We start from the raw sequence: 25,972 nt of genomic DNA, 5'->3' as shown, positions 1-25,972 counted from the left end.
ACAAACCCTGTGAGGAATGACTGAGGGAGCTGGGGGTGTTTAGCCTGGAGAAAAGGAGACTCAGGGACGACCTTACCACTTTCTACAACAGAAAGGTGGCTGTAGTCAGGTGGGGGTTGGTCTCTTTCTCCAGGCAGCAGCTGACAGAACGAGAGGAACACAGCCTTAAGCTGCACCAAGGGAAATACAGTTTGGATATTAGGAAAAAAAATTTTATGGAAAGAGTGATAAAGTACTGGAATTGTGTGCCCGAGGCAGTGGAATCATGATCCCTGGATGTGTTTAAAAGAAGACTGGACATGGCACTCAGTGCCATGGTTTAGTTGAGGTTAGGTCATGGGTTGGACTCAATGATCTTGAAGGTTTCTTCCAACCTAGTGATTCTGTGTGATTCTGTGATGCTGTGGAAGCACTCAAGCGCTCATTGCTCCTCAGTAAGTCAGTCAGACCAGATCCGAGACAGAAGATGCAAACCCACAATCTGCCATCCCCTCTTTCCGTGCCAACTTACAAGCAAAGGATTATTTAAGTTGTTAACATAAATCTTCACTGATTAACTTACACTGCATTTTAAAGCTTTAAAATCTATCCAGGAATAACCCAGATTTTGCATAAAGACCTGCACTACTTCAGCTCACAAGCAAAGTATTCTCTGTTTGTTGGATAATGAAGTGTGAACTGTATAAATCTGATGATCCAAAATACAGAATTAGTTAAAATGCAACACTAGGCAGGAATGTAGAGAGGTCAATGAATAAAGCTTCTCCATCAGCTTGTTTGCCTTTCTGATTACTCCAGCAAACTTAAGCAAGTTTGGACACCAACTCTCAAGGGTTAGAGAAAGGTTAGCTTCCTGCATCCAAAAATATTTATTTATACTACACAAGTGTAAGGAAAAAAAGCTTCAGTAACTCTTCTTCTCTAGAGGAAAAGCAAATACCACATGAACAGCATGCCATGTCTTGAACTAGGTTAACATTCTTCCACAGTCCTGGGAAAGCATTAGCCTTTAGCCATGACTTCCAGGGACAGATCTGGTTGGGAGGTCTAAGAGGATTGCAGTTTCTTTGCCAGAACAAGGAGCTGATGAGGAGAGGAGCTCTGCTGGACTTCATAGTTACAAACAAGGAAAGATTACTCAGGGATGTAAAGGTCAAGGGCAGCCCTGCCCCTAATGTTATGCTGGAGTTCAGAATCTGAAGAGGATGGAGCAGGATTCCAAGAAGAAGAAAGGAGAATCATCTTATTCAGTGATATGTTTGGAAGACTCCTATGGGATTCAGTCCTGGAAAGCAACGAGCCCCCGGAAAGTGGGTCGATATTCAAGGTTCATCTCCTCCAAATTGAGAAACAGTTCATCCCATCTAGCAGGAAATCAAGCAAAAGCAGCATGAGGTCTGTGTGGATAAACAAGGAGTTTCAGATGTAACTTGGGCATGAAAAGGAAGTCTACGAGAAGCGCAAGAAAGGGGAAATCACCAGGGAAGAAAAGAGAAAAGTTATATGAGCCTGCACAGATGGGGTTAGGAAAGCCAAATCTCTCTTGGAATTCAGTCCAGGAAGGGTTGCAAAGGGCAGGAAGAAGGGCTTCTATTGGGTGTATTAGCAGCAAAAGAGAAATCAGGAAAATGTGTGCACATTACTGAATAAGGCAGGCAACATAGTACAAAGACATGGTAAAGATCAAAGTATTCAGTGCCTTCTTTACCTTGGTCTACAGTGGAGACCAGTGGGAAAATCTGGTACAAGAAAGAATTGCCCTTGCAAAAGGGGGATCAGTTTAGAAAACATTTAAGCAGACTGGAGATACATCCTGTCTTCAAGCATTACAAGAAAGACAATCAAGGGAGTTACACAATGATGGGAAGGGATGGAGCAAATAATCATGGAAACAATATCCAAACATCTCAAGGACATGAAGGCAATTTGGAGTAGTCAGCATGGATTTACAAAGTGAGAGTCATGTCTGAACCACCTATTGACCTTCTACAAGGATGTGACTAGCTTGGTGGATGAGTGGAGCTTCTCGCTCACCTGCTTCTGGATCTTTATCTTCACTAATCTCTCCATCAGTCTCTCATTCTCACAGACAAGCTGATGAAATAAGGGCTAAATAACTGGAGAGTGAGGTGGACTGAAAGCTGGCAGAACTGCTGAGGTCGTAGTGCTGGGAGCAGTGACATGAAGTCCAACTGGAGGTGACTTAATAGTTGTCTACTCCAGGGATTAATGCTAGGATAATATTGTGTAGCATCTCAGTTACTGAACTGGGTGATGGGTAGAGTGCAGCATCTGCTAGCTGTCAGATGATAGAAAACTGGGATGAGTGGCTGAAACACCACAGAACAAGCGTCATTATTCAGAGAGACCTGGGCTGGAGAAATGGCCCACAGGAACCTCAACAAGTTCAGTACAGGAAAATGTCAAATCCTGCATCTGGAGAGGAATAACCCCATGCACCAGAAAAGAGTGGGGCCTGACTGTCTGGAGAGCAGCTTTACAGAGGGTCCTGGTGGGTAACAAGTTGAACATGAGCCAGCAAGTATTCAGAGGCAAGAAAAGCCAGTAGTATTCATGACTGTGTTACAAAGAGCACCACCAGCAGGCCCAGGGAGGTGATCCTTCTTCTTAACACTGGTGAGACACATCTGAAATACTGGGTAAAGTGCTGGGCTCCCCAGTATGAGAGACACCACAGACATGGTCTGTGAATTAACAGACTGGAATATCTGTCACAAGCAAAGCAGAGCTGGGACTGTTCAGCCTAGACAAGAGAAAGTTCCCATGCACCTTATCAATATGGATCTATACTTGATGGGGAAGTGAAGAAGAAGGAGCCACATTTCTCTCAGTAATGTCCAGAAAAATGACAAGATGCAGTGGGCACAAGCTGAAATATGGGAAATTCCATTTAAACATAAGAAGAAACCTTTTTTATTCTATGGGTGATTAAACACTGTAACAGGTTTCCCAGAGTGATTGTGAGTCTCCATCCTTGGAGACACTCAAACTGGACACAGTTCTGAGCCACCTGTGCTAGCTTACACTGCTCTAGGCACAGGTGGTTGGATTAGAAATCTCCAGAGGTTCTGCCCAATCTCAGCAACTCTGATTTTGTGAAGAGGGTCAGTCTATGTCAAGCTATGAGCAGACTAACAAGTTCTCTCAAGTATCATAGATTATGAGTTTAGCACCTGGAAACAGATGCTCCCTGGCCTTACCTTTGGGGCGCTTACATCTTACTACAGGTTGCTGGTGAGTGACTCCACCACATCACATTATGAGGCTGAGTCTGACCCTGAATGCTAAGATACTCCCCTCAGAAACCTCTATCTGCTCTTAAAGGCACTGAGAGAGCTGTCTAATCTGCCTCCATCAAGTACAGGAAGATCCTCACTTTTGGCCCTGATCTCTTGGCTTACACAGTTTTTCTACCTTACACTTCCTCTTAAAAAAGAAATTGGTCCTTTTATCGGTTTGGTCTTCAATGGAGAAGACAAGCACACTTTTCATCCAAGTGTGCTTGTGACTGGAAGCAGCACTGTTCTCTGAGGAAAGAGGTGATTGATTAATCCATACCAGCTATTATGGCTTGATACTGATGTGCAGCAAAAAGGTCAGAGCTGTGACTTGGAAATGACCACAGTGAATACATTTATTATGTTTGCATGCACAATCATGGCAATCGTGTACCTTCCTTCATGCACCTAATTTTGAACAGCAAGCCTGCTGCACTAGTACAGCCAGTCTTCAGCATTCAGTCCATTCTCTAAATGCATCTCTATGTGCAATGAAATAAATGAGAGATGATCAAGAGTACAAAAATAACAAAGATTAGATAACATTGGCCTTGTCCAGACACCTACAGAATTTAACACCTAAAGCACACAGCTTTTAAGTAAAAGTACACTGGGGATGCCAAAATGTTGCATTGGTAAAAGCTTCCATTTTCATCTTACAGAGCTGCTGTGGTCTGTCTGTCTACTAAGGTGTTTATGAATAAGGCACCACATAGATATTAAAAAGTGCTTAAAAGTTATCCAACAGTATGTCACACCACATAAGCACCTGCTGGACTTTATAGGGGTGTCTCTTACCAAAGGTAAATGAGACATACTGTAAAGCTATAAAACTATTCCTGACAGACTGGTCTTAAAATATTTCACATTGCTCACAACAGATTGTGTATGAATATAGCATATACCTACCAGTCCTTGATTCTTCCTGATTCTACTGCTTATAGCAGTAGAATAGGATATATAGTGGTTGAGATAGAGCTACTTTTAAATACTATATTTGTGTGTGTATTTCATCTATTAAGAGTAACTCTAAAGTATATTCTTTTTAACTAATTTAGTATCATTTGATACCAAGAACTTCCTCAACCACAATTACTGAGACAGAGCTATGCAATATCTCCCATTAATGTATAATATTAATATATAACACATAATGTATTCCCTTTCTCTGCTTCTTTGAATAAGTCCCTTTAAATGGAAATGGGCAGGTGGGAAAGTTCTGTTGGTTTAAGCTCTGCTGATACACAGAGGAGAAAATATGTAGGCTGGTAAAGAAGGAAAAATTCTCTATAAAAATGTTGTTGTATTCTTGGGTTTGTTTATTTATTGGTGCAAAAGAAAAATGGACAGGTTTTATTCAATCCTTCTGAGCACTGGAAAAGATGATTTCTTAGCTAACTACATTTGAATGTGTTTGTGTATACCAAGCAGGTACAGTCAGAATGCCATCAAGCTAAGTTTAGAAAATTTTCAGATGTGTCAGAAACCCCCCCAAAACCCAGGATACCCAGTACTTCCCTTTAATTTCACACAAATCAGAACTGCTCAGCCTTGAACCCTACAAAGCAAACTGTAGCTTTCTCTCTTCTTGAATTTTTTATTTCAATAGTTTTCTAGTATGTGTATTAAAACCTGAGAGTGACAGACAGACAAGAGGGAAGGCTTTATGCCAAGGAAGAGAAGATATGGTCCAAATATAGAGGTTTTGGTTTGGCTGATTGCTTTATTTTAAGAGCATACAATAGAAACCCCACATTGTCTTTGATGGTGGGAGCATTGCAGTACATTTTTTGTGTAAGAAAAGTATTCTTTTAACAGTATCTTTGGTGGATTTGATAAAATGCCTGTGGGGAGGTTGAAGGGCTCTAGGCTGAGGTATGGAAAGAAGCTTTTTCTAAGCCAGTTTTTGTTTCCTTGGAGAACAGATATATTTTGGATAACATAGGGAAAATTCCATCTCCCTTATGTGTAAGCTCACTTTCAGAAAATGGACATATAGCTTAAACCATATTGACTGAAATGTATTCCATACTTTACAAAACATGGCTAATAATTTATTGAAGTAATTATGCAATGAGGGCTAATTTTTTCCAATTACAGTATTTATTTAGTCTTAGCTTCCATAGCTGTATCAAGAGAGCTGTAGATTGATCAGTGCCAGGGAATGTTCCCAGGGCTGAAACTCAAGCATCAAGCCTACTAAATTGTTAGAGCTGTGCTGGCGATGGCTTTGGCCTGGGCAAACTATCACTCTTCAAAAATATTTTCTGGGCATGGTTTGTAAATTAGTATGGGCCAAGAACCATTCCCAGTAAGTAATTTGGACATTGCCATTTACATTCCAAGAGACTTTGAGAGTGAGGACGTGGGTTTCACCATGCCAGTTGGCCTGGGGAGCAAGGAACCATCCTGGTCACATGAAAGAGATGAATATAGATAAAATTGAGGAGTCCAAAACCAGAATAACGTTTTCAGTGTCTCATTAGTGTCAAGTTTTAATTCTCTGTTTTCAGTTGTTTTCATCTACAGCAAAGCTAGCAATGAATAGGAGAGGGATAGCTGCCAAGATTTTTCAAGCTTAATCCTAAAAACAAACTGAAACATCACCCTTCAGTGCCAGCTCAGCCTTGTGCCAACAGCTGGGTGTTCTGGAGATTATCATTCCCTTCAAGATCAGACTCTCTGCTAACTTTCTCAAAACAGGCATGCAAATATGAACAAATAGAAGTTATTAGTAATTAGCTTTGATGCTTCTCTGGGGGGCTAGATGGAGCACAGGTATCTGTGTCTGCCCCACACTGGCTGACAGCACATGGCACGTGGGAGTACACAAACCTGAGAGCTTTCACACCAAAAATAAAGAAGCTCCTAAAAGAAGGGCCCAACATATTAGGAGCCTGGGAAAGCAGGCAGACTGGATCACTGTCTAGGGGCCCAAGCTAAAGTTGGTTGGATCCTACCCTGTACAAACAATGAGAGGAAATGCTACAGGTCTTTTGTAATTCCTGTCTCCCTCTGACCAAGGGCTATTTCTCCATCTTTTTCAACAGCATTCCCAATGAGAAGGGTTTCTCCTGAGGAAGACTGCTAGAAAATCCTAGGGATTCACAGGAGTGATTAATACAAAAATTGCTTTCAATCACAAACAAATGAAATATGTCAATTTAAAAAAAATTTATGAATAGTTTCCATATTTGTTCTGGCCAGTTTGGTGTTAGGAACTTCTGATCTAAGGCCAGTATCATCAACACTGCAGTGAGGGGGCATCAGCTTTGAAGAACAAAACACTTCAAAACTCAGTTTGCTCTCCAGCCTTGTGACTCCCACATAGAGCACATGACCATTCCCCTCTAGAATCAGAAACAAGGGTGGGTTTTTTTGAAAAGTGTTTTGGGCTTTTATTCACTGGCAGATAAACCTACAATTCCATTTTCAGTTTGTAATTTCTGAAGCAGAAATGGCTTTCATTTCAGAAAACAATTTATCTTGCAGTATTTCACCGTTATATGGAAAAAGAAGAAACAATACCCCCTGAAATCTCCAAGTCCGTATTTCTAGTTATTGAACTCCCATCAACTACCAGAAAACTAACTAATTAAAATAACAATTTTAAAACTGCTAGTTTCCTGAAGACCTGTATCTTCTCTTGTGTTGTTAATGAATCTTTAACTACCTGGTAGTCCATAATTCATGAGATATAAAATTTTTGTATACATATAGTGTCATACAGTTTGTTTTGTAAACTATTTGTTTACGTACAGTTATTAAACATAGTATTCCTCACATGCCTCATTAAAATTTATTTCTGTAACTAATACCATTATTTTCAAACCTTTCTATTTCAGACAGCAGCTGGAGAGAGAGGAAGAGAGGGGTCACTGTTCAGTGTGTACCAGGAGCCTGTGAGCGGGACAGATCATATGCTCCCACAGGAAATGTGGACTCCTTGGACAGACCAGTGTCCCGGGCTGCCCAGCACCACCATGGGGCTCAGTGGGCTTCTCTTCCCCCCCTTCAATAGCTGGGGCAGCTGTTATGGGAGTGCCAGGCATCAGCTCCTGCCCTCTGCCAGGATGTGCTCTTTCAGTCAGCACCAGGGATTCTAAAGAGGCTGCCATTGCATCTCCACCTCTCTTATTCACAAGGAAATTCAACCCACATAATAAATTGGCTGTAAGCATTTGGCTGGCAGCTATCTGGAATGCTGTGTTGCTATAAAACCTCAAGCTTAAAAGCCACTGTGACCCTGAAAGGAAGTCCAGGTGCTAGAAAATAAAGTCATGGGCATTATGGAGAGATGATCGAAAGACAGAAATTGTAAAAAAAACTAACAATTTTTTTTTTTAAATTAAGGAAGCTGGGAAAGTACAGTTATGATCAGAAAATAAAATGTACTACTGGATTTGGCAGTGTTAAGTTTACATTGAATTTGATTATCTTAAAGGTCTTTTCCAACCTAAATAATTCTACCATTCTGTGATAATCCCTTCCTATTTCACCTTTTGACCATGCACTAAGACAGTTTTTTTCTGGAATTATTAACATAGCCACCAAGGTCATAATCAGCTTTTGAACCCAAATGTGTCAGTTCAGTTTCACTTAATCAAGTGGGCCTTTCCATTTCTTCATTTCAGCTGTTTTCTTCCTCTGTGATACCAGTGATTGGTCCCTACTTTTTCTGATGTTTTGCTCTCTTGATACCATCATGTTGACTATTGACATGGGAAGTCCTAGGCTGTCAGGGTGTGCACAGTGCATGCTGGGTGGGATTTGGGAGAAAGAATGCTAAAAAAAAAGTGAGCCATTTCTGAACTCCCACAGCCCTGTGTGAGTGCAGCAGCCCAGCTCTAAGGTCATGCTACTGCCAAGGGCTGCAATGGACCCGACTGGCAGGAGTAGAATGTTTTCAATTTTTTTGCTATTTTTTTTTCAAAATGTATACAATAATTAGGAAAGTATATTAAGAAACTTTAAGCCCTAGAATTAGGTTTTCAAGTGTTCTTTTCACCTAAGCTGCAGACATAGCTAATGTGTGTTAATTCAGTTTCTACACATATTGCCCATGCCTTAGGAGTCAAGGGCTCCCAAATGTACAGTTGATCAAAGGCTTCAAAGCGAGGCAGGGTGAGACAGAGACATGCTTCTGTCCCTGCCATACTGCTACTGTAGCTACAGCACTTTAGTGATCCCCTGGTGCAAATAATACATCCCCAGTGTTGTTTAAGCACTTCAGAGGCAGCCGTCAGGGTATCTGGTTACATTCTTTGGGCGAGGTCACGCCATGAGAGCAATTCCACCGCAGACTGCAGAGAGCGCTTACCCTTTTGCGCTTCTACATCTGCCTTGCATGAATTTAAGAGTTAATCTTCTTCCAGAAATGCTGCACTCCAGCCTAGAGACCCTGCCTATTTTGTCTGCTGTGCTGAAACAACCCTACTTCAGTGCTGAAAATAGGAAAAGCAGCTGGTGGGGCTTAAAACTTTACTGTTACAAACCAGATTTACTTCACATTTCCAGGGGTTCTTTTTAGAATTTCTATTTAATCTGAAAGACTGGATCCTACCGAATCCTCTTCTCTTAATATTTGGTAGTAGCACATATTCATTTCAGGTCTTTCAAACCAGTAAATATTCAGAATACGTGTAAACTGTCATGGCTGAAAACCACACAAACATGCTTCTGTCTCACTTCATATTTCCTCACCGAGTTATTTTTTTATTCATACTTTGCAGTGGTAGCCTTAGTCTTACTCTTCTTTATTTTGGTGAGGTTTGTGTTCTTGTAGTACTGCTACAGTCAAATGAAAAGGCTCCAGATGCTGGAGCTGCCCCATGGTTGGACAATGGGCACAGACAGGATACTTCCTGATGTGGACTGACAGGTCTGTTCTCAGATGGATACAGATCTATTAGGAGAGGTTAAGACCTCTTCAAACAGGTGATTTTCTCTCAATGACTTTTGGCCACACTCTCCGTGGAGGTGGGAGGAAAGGCCTGTCAGCCTTCACAAGCAGATGGAGTGCAGAGGAAGAGGCAGAAGAAATGGGAGCTGACTCCCCTGCACATTCCCAAGGAGGTTCAGTGCCTGCAGTGCCTTTGGCTGAGCAGGCTTAGGGGATGGCAGGAAGGAAAGATGTGTGTGCAGAGGTGCTGAGTGACACGGTGTCTGTCTGCCTGGGGGCTGCTGCTCTGGCTGCTCTGCGGATAAGGCCACCCAAGGCTCCAGTGAGGAAGCCTACTCCTGTGTTAATACAGCAAATCCAAGCCTGCCTCTGCTTTTCTTTAGTCAAGTCTTGCTAGCCAGTGTGTCTCAGGATGAAGCTATAGACCTTCCCATAACACCTGCAAGACCTATGCTGTGTAGTTAAAAACTTAGACTTACCACTGGCTTTTACACAAGTTTCTAATGATGCAATTAGCTGATACTATTCAAGGCTGTAATTTTAGTTATTGCTTATTGCAGTTAGGTATTTAATTGCTTATTATAGTTGATTACTTCCATTGATTACATTACTTTGATTATAGGGTTTGTTATATGAACTGATTGCTCTGTCTTGATTGTAATGATGTTGTGCCATGTGAGTAATTAACGTTTCCACAAGAATGCAAGAACTGTTTATTCTGTTTCTGGTAATGTGACTCAAATACATGAAAAACTGCTCCTTCCTATAGCCTTAATGCTATCAGAGTACCACAATATTCTGAGTTGGAAGGGACCCACAAGGATCATCAAGTCCAACTCTTAAGTGAATGGAATGATCCCACACAGGGATCAAACCTGCAACCTTGGCATTATGAGCAACATGCTTTAACCAACTGCACTAATCTCATATAAATCTCTAAGTATACTACTGCAAGAAGTGTCATTTTGGAAGACACTAGCCTTTAGGCATCTAAAATACTGAATATCCTGCTGACTGAAATGTGCAGGGGTTTAATTTATAATGCTCTTTTGGACTTGTTTTATAGCAAAGGGAAGGAAAAGAGGCTGCACTAAATACACCTAATTGAGTAATATATAAATATATTGAATATCTACATCTACAATTAAAATGCTGGAGGCTTAATAAACATTGGTTTTGTGTTGGTTTTAATTTTCAGGGCATGGCACAACATATCCCTATTATAATTTAATTAATGTAACAACAACTGTATGGATGACATTTTTATGTTAGGTATTGGGCAGAAAAGAGCCAGAAAGTAGCTGTTTATGCCCAGCAATTTGCCATGAAAGCTCCCTATCATTCCTGTAACAGGGAGACACCACCTGACATGTCAGCCAGGCTGACAGGCCTCATCCAAATGGGAGGAACTGCAGGACTGGGACCATTGCCAGGCTGACAGACCTCATCCAAATGGGAGGAACTGCAGGACTGGGACCCAAAATGTAAGAGAGGAAAAAGTCCATGAGAGAAACCTCAAGAGGAATGAAAAGACATGAGTTTTAAAAGTAAAATAGTCTAAACAATTAGTGAAATGGTTCATGAATGCCCAGACTGCTCAGGTGCAATTAGCTTTTCCCCATCTCCACTGGCTGGTCATTTTGAAGCTCACATGCATCTCAGAAGATCTTAGAAATGTTGAAATACATGGCACTCAGTGTTCCAGAGGAGAAGTCACTGGATATACTGATGGCTGGGAATGTGGAGAGAACTGCACTGAGCCGTACAAGAAAACTTTAGGCAGATTAGGTAAAAAAATTTCTTAAGTATGTTACCTTCTTGGAATTCATCATAAAAGACTAAATAAATATATTACAAGTGTGAAGTTCCATATACTAGCAGCAGTGATGCAACCCATTTTAATAAGCTTTTAACAGAGCCATAAATAATCATAAATCAAAACTTTGTTGAGTACCTGGGAACACAGTTTCCATGGACATTATATGCAATTGAATAATCATCCACCCACAGAGAGAGAAATTCCTGCTCTATGATATGATTATTCATACTAATCATGGCTTCTTCTTAAAGGTGAAGCAAATAAAACTTTTTGCTAGGGCTTATTGCAGCTTATATGTTTCAGCATACTGAAACACTCTTAATTACACCCTTAATTTTTACTCTAGTAGAATTTAAGGACTTCAGATCCATGTGAACAAACAGTGCCTTTACTTTTTTCTTTTTTTTTTTTTTAACTCCACTAGTTTATGCACTGGGCAACTGAAAACAGTGTTTTTCCTTTGAGAAATTATGAAAAAACTATTAACTATTTTTGCTTCAATCTGAAGTCTGCAGGTGGTTATTTTCGCTCCCTCTAAATGTCTGTGTATAAGCTTTGATTTTTTTCATAGAAAAGAAACATCTGTTGTTAGTCTAGAACCATTTCTGAGAATAGGAAACAATAAAGGAAATTATCTTCTTCTGCTGGCAGCCCATCAGAGCAAGGTAGATTATGCTTTTCAGAACAGACTGCAAGCCCTTTGCCCCAGTCACCCACCTTTCTGAGGATTAAAGTGTAATTAACTTGCTTTGTACACTTTGCATAAGTTCCATCATGGCCCGTGCTTTGCAAAGTAACAAAGCAAAGATGGAAGTAGACAATTCATCTCTCCTGACCCAAGCTGCTATTCTGCATTGCTGAACAAGTTCTGCTGTCTCTGCCACTCACCTGACTTTTGGATGTATAGAAGCCACACAGATGCAGAAGCCAATATCTGTGTACAAATGCAGAAGGCTATAATTTGTGAGAACTAAAATACCAGTGCAATTTTAAATTTGGATGAAATAATTCTCACTTTCTCATATTATTTCTAGCATTAATAATATGATTATTAATATCAGTAAAATGTGTAGAATTTCCCTATCCTATTTCCTTATTTCTAGAGCTGATTTACAATATACTCAATGGAATTCATGCCTATGTAAGTACACTAGAAGCAAAGCTAAAAGAAAATAATTACATTTTCAGAGTCAAAGAGATTGGAAATGCTAGATTTTCTACAACCCCAATGCACTAAAAATTCTGCCCAGTTGTACACTGACATTGTGGTCTCTGTGCAACAGGTCATGCAATTAAATGGCAGTGGCATTTAACCATTGCTTTCAAATATTCAAATGCATTAACATTTTCCCAAAGTACAAACTCCCATTTTAAAATACAAGAACAGTCTTCCTCCCTCCCTATGGCATGTAATTGTAGAAAGATGGTCTTACTGCATCTTCACAGAACTCTTCCCCCAAAGCTGCCTTGCTGCAGTTTGAATGACTAAAGCAATGACATTAATGAGAAATCTCAGTTTGGGCTGTTACATCTCAAAGAGGGAAGCCAGTGGATCAGTGTTTATGTCAGGGGGTTTCAGAATCCTGGACCAATCCTTGGTTTTGTCAGCAGTGAAGGCATTTGTTCTACAGTGGGGCAGATGAGAAAGGAACTCAAACCCCTCTTTTCCCTTCTTATCAACAAGTGAATTCCTCTTTGGTATCCAAACACAGTGTGTGTGCTGCCTAATGGTTGAGACATTTCTGTTTGGTTGGCACAATACCAGCCCTTTTCCCTCAGGAGAACAAGTCACAGCAGGAAAGGAAAAAAAAGGATTTTAAAGAATTTGCAATTTGGCTAAACCTGAAAGGAATTTCAGGGATTAAAAAAAAAAAAAAAAAAAAAAAAGCACCGTATAAACTGGGAGCTTTGAGCTTTGTCCTTGCCAGTGTGAGAGGCTCTGCAAACTCAAGGGGGAATCATAAGAGGTTCTCCAAAAATAAAAAAGGTTGTCATTATTTTTCTTACTGCAAAATATCTGGCAACCATAATGCATACTACCAGCTCCTCTGTAATGTCAGTATATTCAGGCTGCATGCATAATAGTTCCCTGTCTGGAAACAGAGGAATATCAGATTGCACATTTGTGGGTACAAAACCCCTGTATCTGTGTTCTAGACCAGAAAACATTAGCAAGATGGCAATTTTGCTGACAAATCCCTGGATGCATCCAATATTTTCAATATATACCTACTTATATATATATAAATATATATATTGAATTAATTCATCATTGGGTTGTCTTGTATGTTATCCAGTACGTGAGGAATAGTGGTTTTAGTAGAGATAGTTTTTAAGTTACGTTAATGTTAAAGACTGCATTTCCTCTGTTGATTTGAAGACCAGCAAACCTAGATTAGAAATATTGATAAATGGTTTTCAAGTGGTTTTAGTCTATCAAATCCTAAACATTTTCCAGCAGAGGACAGATCCTGGCACCACACAGACAGGTTTTACAAGAGGTAATAGAGTTTTTACCTGACTGTAAAAATAGTTCACAGGAGCCTTCCTTGAAGACCCTGCTCTAGAATGACCTCCTGAATTACAAAGCCTAAATAATTTCATCCCAAGACATATGCTTCAAGTTCATAACCTCTAGATATGCTTCATAAGATTACACAAAAAGAAGCTTGGAATTCAGGTATTTCAGTGATGGAGAATTATCCATAAACTTGACAAAGCTGCTTCCATAATTCATTATTGTCAAAACCATGTCTGCTCCATGGTTTGAATCTCTTTAGCATTGACTTCAACTCACTGCATTTCTTTTGTTTTGTGTGAGAGACTAATAGCCCTCTGCTATCAGATAACCTTTGACTACACAGATACCTTAGAAAGGCCATGATCAATTTACCTGTCAACCTTTTCTATGTTAAATAAAACAAATCAATCATCTGAGTACTTTTTCTAAAAGCTACCACTTCAGATTTAAGATTTTTCTTCTCCAAACTCTTTCCAAGTCAATCAGGTCTTTGGCAAAGCACCAAGAAATACCAGATCTGGAATCAGTAATCTAGCAGTGGTCCCACAGGCTATTCCTATGCTGCCAAATAAAAGCCGGAGACCAAACTTCACACAGTCCCACCACTTCGCTCACACCAACACAGCTTAGCATTATATGTTTAGTTCAGATCTGGCTTCAAAATAGCTTGTGGGGGTGGTCTGAAACTCTTCTGTGATGTCAATACCTTCTCTTCTACTAGATGTTCTTCTGACTTCTGTTTTCAGGCTTTTGCTTATGTACCTCTGACTAATTTACCTTTCACAGGACTGGACACTCCCAAGCTATAATGTGCTTCACAGGGAAAATACATCTGAGTAACAGGAACAAAAATGATAGTATAACAGGCTCCAAGCTCTTCAGGCCCTCCAGGAAAATTCTTTTTCAAAGTATTTGCCCTTTGATTTAAAGTATAGTCAACTGCATTTGGATGTGTGAATGGGCTTGTCTTTCAGCACAAAAGAGAACTCTTGGCAGATGGGCTTAAGCTGGTTGCAAGAATCCTCCTTTGCTCCAACCTTTGACCTAAGCTCATAAAAAAGAATTAATCCCACCCTGTAAATGGCTGTTGCTCTAACAATGCAATCTGTGCTTCAGTGTCAGATGCAAGGTCTAGTACTAGAATTAATACTGTGGGATTGTTGACAATTGGTATCAAAATGTACTGGTTGCAAATTTAAGCACTCTGTATTTAGGAAGTTCACAATGAAACAATGCTCAGTGGACCATCAACATAAAAATCACTACTGAACTAGTGCTGGTTTTCAGTTAAAAATGTTTAGTACTCGCTCTGCTGAAAGAAAAATACAGTTGCAAAGCCTTTCAGAGAATCACAGAATAGTTTGGGTAGGAAGAGACCTTTAAAGCTCACCTAATAGCAATGAACATCTTCAGCCAGACCAGGCTGCTCAGAGTCCTGTCCAACCTGACCTTGAGTGTTTCCAGGGATGGGGCACCTACCACCTTTCTGTGCAGTCTGTTTCAGTGCTTTACCACCCTCGTTGTAAAAAACTTCTTCCTTTTATCTAACCTAAAGTAAAACTCTTTTTACTTTAAAACCTTGTCCTATCACAACAGGCCTTGCTAAAAGTTTTGTCCCTATCTTTCTTATAGGCCCCTTTAGGTATTGGATGGCCTCAGTCTGGTTTCCATGGAGTCTTCTCCTCTCCAGGCTACACAACCCCAGCTACCTCAGCTTGTCTTCATAGGAATGGTGCCCCATCTCTCTGGTCATCTTTGTGGCCCTTCTCTGGACTTGCTCCAAGGGATCCATGTTCTTTCTCTGCTGATGAGGACTCCACAGCTGGATGCAGCACTTCAGGTGGGGTCTCACCTGAGCAGAGCAGAGCAGAGGGGCAGATCACCTCCCCTGACCTGCTGGACGTGCTGCTTTTGATGCTTTTTATGGTATACGCTATGCCATGCTATTGCATTAATGAGTCATACAGGATGGAAATGGAATTAAAAGTAATTAGGTGTAATTTTGTCTCATGTGGCAACATGGAGAACACAAAATGCATTTAGTGTTGTTCTCCAGAGAATCTACCTAATTTAATTCCAGTGAGAAATTATTCTTTGAGTTGTGTTAGACATGGAATAAAAACTATTTGCTTTTTTCTTCAATGGGAAGGCCAGCAGGATTGCTCAGAACATTTTCAAATGGCGTTTTAGAGGATCTGGCCTGCAGTGTGCAAGACTGTGGCCTGTGCTATGGGCCATGGGCATATGAAGCCACCTTGTAGTAAAATGCAGTGATGGCCAGCAAAGCTGCAAGTCCTTGCAGCCACCCAGCTGGGCCACCCCTGCTGCTGTCCTTGCCAGAGCGTCTGTAACCTGCATGAGAAGCTCCAGAGATGGGAAGGGGATTGACATCCTTGGCCACTGCACGTGGAAACACCGCATGTGGCTGCCGGCTCCTGAGGGCACACACAGCAGCACCGGCATCTTCTGGCCTAGGCCTTGGGGAGCTGCTGGGAGCCCTCAGCCACTGCTGGGAGCCCTCAGTCACTGCTGGGAACCCTCAGCCACTGCTGGGAGCCCTCAGCCACTGCTGGGAGCCCATAGATCACTACTGGGAGCCCATAGATCACTACTGGGAGCCCTCAGTCACTGCTGGGAGCCCTCAGCCACTGCTGGGAGCCCTCAGTCACTGCTGGGAACCCTCAGTCACTGCTGGGAGCCCATAGATCACTGCTGGGAGCCCATAGATCACTGCTGGGAGCCCTCAGCCACTGCTGGGAGCCCACAGTCACTGCTGGGAGCCCACAGTCACTGCTGGGAGCCCTCAGCCACTGCTGGGAGCCCATAGATCACTGCTGGGAGCCCTCAGCCACTCCGGGGAGCCCATAGATCACTGCCGGGAGCCCTCAGTCACTGCTGGGAGCCCTCAGTCACTGCTGGGAGCCCTCAGCCACTGCTGAACCGAGGTCTCTGCCGGGGAACCACTCTTAACACAGAAATCTGCTGATCTTCATCACATAGAACATGTTTATAATGTAGCTATTTGTTTACTAGGTTGGGGCTGTCAACTTTACATTGCTTAATACAGCAGCTTTGGAGTTCTACCAACCAGAGCTCAATCTGCATGAGCATTCCCCAGATCAAAGACTCCATGTTCCCATCGCCTTGTCTCTGTGCCTCAGAGAAAGTGAGTTTACATAATGCCCATCTTATCAAATAGTATTTAGAGTTAATGTACATAAAGAGAAGGCAAATATTTCAAGTTTAATTTCTAAACTCCCAAACCAGTAGGTAATTACCTAGCTGATACACTTTAGCAGTCCACAAGCTGCACTTACACCATATGGGTGCAGATCTGAATCTAGGTATGTTTCAGTATCCTCTAGTTCAGCTAAGTTCATTTCAGGGCTTAGCACCTGATGACATGTTCATTTTTAATTAATTCCTTAAGCCATCACTATCAAGAGGAAGAAACTAGGTCAGCTGAAAATGAAATTAAATCACTGTTACACAGAAGAGGCTTTGCAGAAGAGGAGAGGAACAACTTAACACTGCTTGGTTTGGTGTGCATTTTAGATGTCACAATGGACAAGCAACTCTGCCTTCCAGAGCACCCAGCTTTTCCTTCACAGAATCACAGAATAAACTCGGTTGGAAAAGGCAATTTCTTCACTTCATACCTGGATTTCTTGCTGTTGGCTATTTTAGGTTCTACCTGGATCACAACTGCAAAGCTAAAGATCATGTGGCAATGGTCAAGGCTTGCAGTCATGAAGAGGAGGTCATAGCTACTGCAGAGAACGTGTACCTGTGGTGGGACAGGGCATCTCCCTGTGTGGTGGGAGGACATTGTTGAATGATCTCCAACAGAAAAACTGGACTATTCTCATCTGCTAAATAACAAAATGTCTCAAGCAAACACAAATGCACATAAATTCCTTTAATCACCATATTTCTCTGAAATAACATCACTGCACTTTAATTTCAACTTTGATTTATTTTTCTTGATTCTGGTTTGGTTGTTTTTTTCTTTTTAAGGTGAATTATATCTGCATTATTTCTTAAATAAGCTACCGCTATTTTAAATCAAGCTACATTTCCTTCAGTGTTTTTAATTTTATAAATGGTGTGATCCAGAGCTTTCTGTAAAGCAAAGTAAGTCTTAAATAATTTAAGCATTTCTTTTCTGAAATACATCCATTTCCTGGAAGAGTTTTTGTCAATTTCATGCCTTCTTGGAAAGGAGATAAAACAGAGAAAACTATTTTATTATTCTATTCATAGTTTTATAAAAGCAGGAGAAAATGTGCAACAATAATAGTCATCATTCTATTGCAGGCACATACTAAGAAAAATCTGCAATTATGTGATTTGTCCTCTTCACATCCTTTCCAGCTCAAATGAAGCTAAAAATAAAACAAAAAAGGGGGACACATTTCTTATTCCAAATTGATGTGAAAGATGCTGTATTTGTAGTCAATCTGAAGACTGCTTGGCTTCAGCTACCATTTCTCACAAAAAGTTGATGGCTTTAGTATAGGCACCTGCTCTGACATTGAATTTGTCCTTTCCCTGACTGGAGGCCAGTTTACTCCAACTCTTCAGCAGTTGTGCCCCAAAGGCAGTGGACAAAATGGCAACAGCACAAGCCAGGTCTGAAAAAGGCTGGTACTGCCTGTAGGGAGCAGGCTGAATGATGTGGTGTTGCTGCTCTTCCTGAAGGAAATGAGCTGTGATGCAAAGAGGATGTAACTCTGTGGCAGTGACACCATAGTCTGCATGGCACACGCTCTTCTGATAAGGCCCCAGCATTCCTGTAAATTAAACTGGGAGCACACTTACACTATCATCCCTACAGACCTTCCCAGGTGCATTAGTCAGAAAAACTTGGTGATGTACACCTTTACTTCACCTGATCCTATCAAGTTCCTTATTAGACAGAGGAGAATGAGTTGAAGTGAGTGTGATCATGCTGAAATGCAAATTAGTTTTCCAACAAGTGGTGCTACTTAGTATTTCTTTGCTCTGTCATAGGTGAAGGAGACAGCAAGATACAGATGTGACAAACAGAACTAAGCCCAAATGTAAACAACTGGTCATGGATTTCCATGAAGCCTGTCATGATGTGACAGAAGCAGGGTCATGTTACTGGCTTGTACAACTCCAGCAGTCCTGGGAATGGATGGATGGTGACCAGCCCCTTCTAGCCTCCAGCTCTGCACAGGAGATGCAGTCATATCCAGTCACTGACTTAACCAGATACACAACTGCACTCCAGATTGTAAGATGCTTTTTTCTTGGGTGGGTGCAACGACTTTGTGCCTCGCTGTTCTCCTACTGAAAACACCTAGAAAGGTGTGAGGAGCAATGCCTGTGCCTGTACTTGAGACTGAGCACACACTGTCCCCTGCCACAGGATGTCACCTTAGAGAAGCTGTGTCTACCCTTAGCAGTGGGGTGCTGTGTCTGCACAGCTGCACTTCAGTTACATCGTGTAAGACTGCACAAGTGCCATCTGAACATTACCTAATGATCACATTAAAGCAGGACAGAAATAAGTCAGGTTCCTGGGAAATTACAGAATCACAGAATCATCAAGGTTGGAAGTGACCTTCAGGATCATACAGTCCAACCGTCAACCCTAAACCACCTTTACACCATATCCCTAAGTGACATATCCAGATGCCTTCATGGACTTCCAGAAATGGTGACTCTGCCATCTTCCTGGGCAACTTTCTCCAATGCTTAACTACTCTCTCAGTATCCAAGCTGAACCTCCCCTGGCTCAAGTTAAGGCCAGTTCTTCTCAAACTTGCAAGTGGGTCATAGCATAAAAGACTGACCTTCACCTCACTGTAACTTCCTTTCAGATAAATAACCTCTGCTTCTCCAGACTAAACAACCCCAGTTGCCTCAGCCTCTCCAGGACAGGTCCAAAATTTCAACAAGTGTCAGTGGTTTTCCAGGGTACAACCACTGAATGTTCTGGAGCAGGGAATCTAAATAGGAATTTGCTCCCCTCTGCTTTTAAGCAGCTCCCATGGAGAGGCTCCCTGGGCCTTTGCTAATCAGAACAGTTAAACCAGGTGTCATTCAGACGAGTTACAGGGTAAATCCAAGAAAAAGCAGGCCACTTTGGCATCATGCAGGGTCTGTATACCACAAAACATGACTACAATCCAGAGCATTTACCCATGCTCACATTGCACACCTCAGCTGTTTACACCAATAGATGTTTTTTGTCTTGTGCAATGCATATGAAGCTCTGAAACACACATTTGGTTTAAAGCCCTCTTCAGTAACACTAAAATATAAATCAGTTTATAACTTTATGCTCCAGGTGATCTAAAGCCTAATTATTCTGAGGTATTTGCTAACAGAAATTCAATAGGGTCTCACTGATGCCAGTGGAGTTATGCTGCCCCTCAATGAACATAAGCAGGAAGATGAGCAGGCTCGTGGTATTTCATAGCAGAGAGAGGCTTGTATACTATCATGCTGTATTATTTAGCATACTACATCTGACCTCTAATGTCTGTTAACACATATGACTACTTATTTCCTGATGATTTTGGAAATCAAAGCTCAATTAAATCTAGGGTTTAGACTGATTTTTTAGGTATTCTATCACAAAAGATAGAACAGCAAACAACACATTTCTAACATATAAACTAGCATATTCAAATCCCATCAGGTGAGGGTGCTCATCACTGGTTGCATTCCAAATCCTTACTGTGCCCAAAAAGCCTTTGTACAATAGGAAACAAATTCTGGTAGTGGTTGAAATGTCTTCCTTTTCTAAGCAGATACACCTTTTAGCATGCCTTTCATGACATCATTTTATATCACCTTTCTATTTGGAATCTCCACCAAGATCTACCAAAACCCCTAATATACTGCTAAACATAAACCAAAAGAAAATATTTTCCTGCTAGAAATGACATAAATAATCAAAATTGAAAGATGACAAAATCACTGCACTTACTATGTGTCGTGCTGCGAACACCCCGTCAACTATTGCACAACAGAAGGCTGCTACAACACCAAAGCTGATAAACACAATGGAGGCCACCAGCTGAGAAGAGAAAAACAGATTGAGCAACATTTTCAGTATAATTCCTTGAGTAAAGCAATTACATCAGTTTTTCTAGTATTCTGAAACGATGGTTCCTACTGCTGTAATTCACTTTAGATCAGTGTGTCAGGATGACAGTCATACACAAGTAAAAAGGCAGAAATTCTTGATGCTTGATGAGTTGACAGACCATCAAGCCTACTTGAAAAGTTTTAATCTTTCACGAGAAAATTAGGTCAGCTTCAAGAGTTAAATTCAATGGTGGTTTCTTCCAAATCAACTTACTTAATAAAACAGCAGTGCTTCCACAGGGACATGGTAAAAAGTCATGTTCCTGTTGGCTTACATAAATCTTTGGAGTTTTACTACATGGTATTTCACATCAATAGATAAAGCCATCTGTAGTAAGTTAATAACTAGCCTGTGAATGATCAGAAATCTTTAATCATCCCAAATAGCTTATGCCACAACAAAATCAGAGATTCAGAGGACTGGTACCAGTGGAAGGGCTGGGGTGTGCTGCCTTGGCCCCCACCCTTGTTGGAGTTTCCAACCTGGCCCTCAGTCTGAGTGGACAGAGCAGAGCACAGCAGAGCTCAGTGAGTGTCCCAGCTGCAGCACAGACAGCACAATGTCTTCATCAACCTACTAGCCATAGCTTCAGACCTCCTTCTACCTCCCAAACTGCTTCATTCATTAAGCACTATTAATTCTCTCTCAACAGGACTGCACATGGTGCACTGCTGGAGCACAGCTCTGTCACAAGCAGTGGTGGTATGGAGGGCTTGGGGGAAAAGGCTGTGGAGGTTGGGCATGCTGAGCCCCCTGCTCTCTGTGCTGCAGCTCTGACAGCAACTGCAGGGCTAGAACAACCCCAGACACCATGAGCTCCTGCCCAATTCACTCTGGAGAGAGCAACAGGACTTGGAAAGCATGTGGAATGCATCTCCACCAGGGACCAGTCAGTGCGCTGCTGGCACACACTTCTGAGGTGACACTGGCTTCTTCTGAGGTCACATCTGAAGGGTGCAGTGCTGTGAGCCAGGTGAGACAAAGCCCTGAAAGGCCAACTGTACACTTGGCAAGGCACTCCCCTGGGTTTGCTAGCCCCAGTGCCATCAGATGAGGGAGACAATCTGACAGTCCTTCCTCTCCCAGATTAGAGGATTTTGTGATGTTGAGGACTCTGCACCCTGAGTTTGAAGGAGTGGGTTCCTGCAGGGTATAAGGCGAACCTAATGTGCACTATCTGGCTGTGCTTTTCAATATAATGTAATGTATACTACTCATGTCTCTGGCATTTCTCAGGCAAAGTCCCAAGAGGAACCCTTTGAAACATCCTATATGTTGATTTTAATTTACAACAGTATTAAGTTATAGTTAATAACAACAACAGATTAAAAAAATTCTTGAAAACTGACAGAACAGCATTCTTTTTTTGACAGGGCACATGGAAAAAGGATTCAGTTAAGAATGTGGAACTTTTTTGTTATTTACTAGTTATTAAATGCTCCTTCACAGCATGTATTCCGGAAATGCCTAGATACAGATTACAAAAATTGTATCCATACAGTTCATATATCCTTTTGCCTATATAAAATCTGCATTACCTAGATGCCATTTTCACAAATTTGTAAGGCATCACTAACTCACTTGAAAAATGGACTCTTTAGCTTGTGTTAGGTTAAGAATAGTACAATGTGAATCCTCCCAGGGGATGCAGCATTGTTGATTTTCTCAAAAATATTTATATTGGGCAGGTAAGAAACTACAATCATATAAGCCCACAGCTTGGATGCACAGATCAAAGCAATATCACCCACGTGGAGGTAAGAGCTCTTAGAGAATTCACAAAAAGTACAGCTTAAAAGCAGAAGAATCACAATGCTTTCTGACACACTCCTTTAATCTCCCCTTAGGTCATGTCTCATGCAATCAGAGATGAACCAGCACTGCCATAGGGATTGCTGTGGAATTGGAATCCTCAGCATGGGGAGAAAGGGGCACACACAAATGTGGCTGAGGTAGATGGTACTGGCTGATCTTGGGAGCTTGCTGCATTCCCCCTGCAGCCAGCTCCCTCTTGCTGAAACCCTAGGAAAACACTGTTGGCTGCATCACTCTTCAATCTCTGCCATCCCATGGCTCTCCAGGGTGGAAGGTCATGTCCCATGAATCTGGTTGTCTAAAGATCTTGGCATGCAATTCATCAGATTGAGAAGGCTGTGGACTCCTATCACTGCAGGGTAGAGGGCTGTGCTGCCCTGTGGCAGCTGCGTTTGCTGTAGATCCTGGTCTCTTTATTTGAAAAAGCAGCAGTGTTTAAAAGTTCTGATTAAGCCATTATTGTCTGATACCTCTACCTTGTTTTTCAAGTCATAGCAGTCAATCAAATAATTACTGGGCTAAGCCAGGTGTTTCCAAATTGCCTGAGCTCAAGATGAATTTACCGGAAGCTGACCTCAAGGTGGCTTTTCATTTCACACATGAACAATTTATTGATGATCTACAATCCCCAAACCAACATTTTCCACTCATTGAGATAGCTTAAATCACCTAATGTGTGTGCTGGCCTTTCAGTTTCACCATATAGCCTTAGGAGACCACAAAAAAAGGTGCAATAAATCACAGTATAGAAAGAAGCTATAGAAAAAAGCTGAGGAGCTTTGCACTCCTCAGTCATGTTTGAGATCATCTATGCTTCCAAGGAATTGTGTGCAAGTCAAAGGTCTGCAGCCATAGCCTGCTGTTCTTATCCATAATTACTAGCAACTACTTCAGTGAGCAGTCCCTTTAGAATCAATTTCATTTCTTGACTGAAGTAATATTTATCATGATGCCAAAGTGGCAGAACATGACACTGAGAGCTTTTTATGACTGAAACTGCCTTATATACATTTGAACAAAAGAAGTGACAGTACAAGAGCACCACTAAAAATTTCCTTAAAATAAAATTATAGATTTATATTCTCTCTCAAATCTCTCACTGCTTATTAAGAATGTGAAAAACATAAAAAACCAAGTACAAAATTAATTATTTCAGAAAATTGCCAGGACAACCAAATGAAGAGCTGTTGTAAATTCAAAAGCTAATTTTCCAGAGTAGTAGGTGATTGGTGGAGCAGTGAGTTCACAAGCTTAGGACTGTCTAGAAAGAGAAGAAATGCAGCTCATTTAAAGATAGAGAATGTTTGCTGACAGGTATAAGAAATAACACTTTAAAGAAAATAAATACTGATCCATCACATCATCTTATCTCCATTTTCAACAGCATTATGTTTTGTCAGGATAGCTATTCATTATTTATAGCAATATATTTGAACAGTTATTCAAGAAACAGTTTTGCGCTTGCTATTCCATTGATGTGCAGCCAGGCTTCTCTACAGCTGTTGCCATCAGAACATGTTTACTCCTGGCTCTTGTATAGAATACAATAATCTGATTATTTACAAGGGAGCCATAAAACCAGCTATTTAACACTGAAAACTGTACTGTGGGCCTAACAATCAAACTCAAAAGGCAGTTGTTTAACAGAGGGGTTTTAGCAAAAGGGAGAACAAAACAGCACATGGAATGAGGGAGTTTTGTACACAGTTTTAACTAAAGAGCTGTAATCTATCTTCAGCTGTGTCACAGAACTATGAAAATGCTCTAAAAAGTAAAACTAGTGAAAGGCTGGACTGCTAAATTCTTGCATGCTGCCTTCTTTCAGAAAAGACTTGCATTTTTTTCAGAATTCACCTGTCTTGGAGAACCTCCTGTCCTTCAGCCGCATACAACACCAACTGCCTGCACTATCGCCCTCCTGCACAAGTGAGACTAGTGAAGGCAACAGGGGACACACAGTGGCCAGAGATGCTGGTCACAGACTCGTGTTCAGCTGCCAGAAATGCACCTGGCACAGGGAGTTGGCAGCTACGTATCCCACAAGGATTCCCATAAGAGTGGGCCAGAGAGCAGACCCAAGTGGATTTTGAGTTTGATGAGGCCAGCCCAGCCGCAGGCACACTCTCATGTGCACACTGCACACAAACACGCACCTCAGGTCCCCAGGCACTCTCTGTGCTGAATGACACACCGATGGTGCCACATCCCTGGTGTGACACAGAGACCTGCAGCCAACGTTTGCCAGCAGACCCACAGAAAACCACGTTGCTCCTCAGCAGAAGCACATGCTGGCTATAGGCTGGCACCTCGCTGGCTGTTTCCAACAGCCCTGTGGAATACTTCTGGAAGCTAGCTAGACTCTCAATTCTGGCACATCCCTGGTTTCCTTATGATTCTAATTTAGCCTCTACCAAAGAGCACAATTTCTCAGGTAATGACAGTCATTTCTAGCACCAGATGCTGTGTGAGATGCTTCATTCTCTTGATCTAGACCAAGTAGATCTGAGACTGAAAAATGCATGGATTTTTGTTTTCAAAATCACCTCAGTACTAGATGCAAGTTGCATTACATCTAACTTTCCTCATGCTAAATGGCTACTTCTGCATTGCACAGCCTCCAATGTCTCCAAGCACTGAGCTGTTCATCAAGCCTCCCTGGGATTCTTTTCCAGGCAGAGAAGAAATCAGAATTATCCTGACTGATTTAAATTGACAACCACTGCCACTCAATATTTTTTGCTCTAGGAAGTCAAGTCTTTGCAAAAGGGGGTGTAAATGTTATGCCACAGGTTTGTAAAGTCCTTTTTTATTCCCACACAGGTTCAAGTATTTGAAAAAGAAATGCATGGGGCAGTTTGTTATAGGCTGCCCCTAACATTATATTTCTCAAATTACAGTTTAATTCTGTGGTCCTTTTTACTGGTTGGATTTCCCCATGTCCCTAAGATCAGAATTGTAGTCTTAAATAAATCTGCTGCACTTTTTCAATGGGGATGATGATGATGATGTAAGAGTAGAAGTTTACAAAAACTCATATCACAAATCCAAAACAGAGAATGATTTTTCACCCTGGTGCAACCAGGGAGCTGGAACAACCAATCTCAGGAGCTGCATCTGTTACCATGGTACCTCAGCAGGTCTATAGATTAATAGCCTGCAAAATTAAGACAATTAAACTCATTGCAATGCATTGTATTTCAGATGCTGCTGTCAACTAAGCACTGCCTGTCTTGTGAAAAGGGCCTGTATATAACTACTTTAATCGTGAATTAATTTTCTCTAATTTGGAATGCCCTTCTCACACAACAGCCAATTCTTTTTCCTGCCCTTAGGACAGATGTTTTGCTGCTATGATGAAAATGAAGCACAAGCAAGACTCCTACAGTTTTCACAACTGAGATAATTAGGAGGCTTCTCACTAACCAGGTAATATGCTCCACAATTTATGGCCTGACACCACATTCTTTCCATAGGCTGGTTCTTAAATAAT

At 41.4% G+C, this 25,972-nt stretch overlaps 1 protein-coding gene across 3 annotated transcripts in view; it reads right to left on the bottom strand.

Moving 5' to 3' along the window:
• The window catches only part of TMEM255B (transmembrane protein 255B), a 67,060-nt gene that overhangs the window by 16,867 nt on the left and 24,221 nt on the right, over positions 1-25,972 (bottom strand). For all 3 annotated transcript variants that reach the window (XM_071430711.1, XM_071430712.1, XM_071430713.1), the window contains one exon: positions 20,506-20,595. In XM_071430711.1, coding sequence (XP_071286812.1) covers positions 20,506-20,595 — 90 coding nt within the window. The remainder of the gene's footprint in view (positions 1-20,505; positions 20,596-25,972) is intronic.

This window comes from Agelaius tricolor, unplaced genomic scaffold (genome assembly GCF_023055355.1).
Source record: "Agelaius tricolor isolate 1412-34295 unplaced genomic scaffold, bAgeTri1.0.p SCAF_7, whole genome shotgun sequence".
Classification (NCBI taxonomy): domain Eukaryota; kingdom Metazoa; phylum Chordata; class Aves; order Passeriformes; family Icteridae; genus Agelaius; species Agelaius tricolor.
This window is presented reverse-complemented; position numbering and strand designations above follow the sequence as displayed.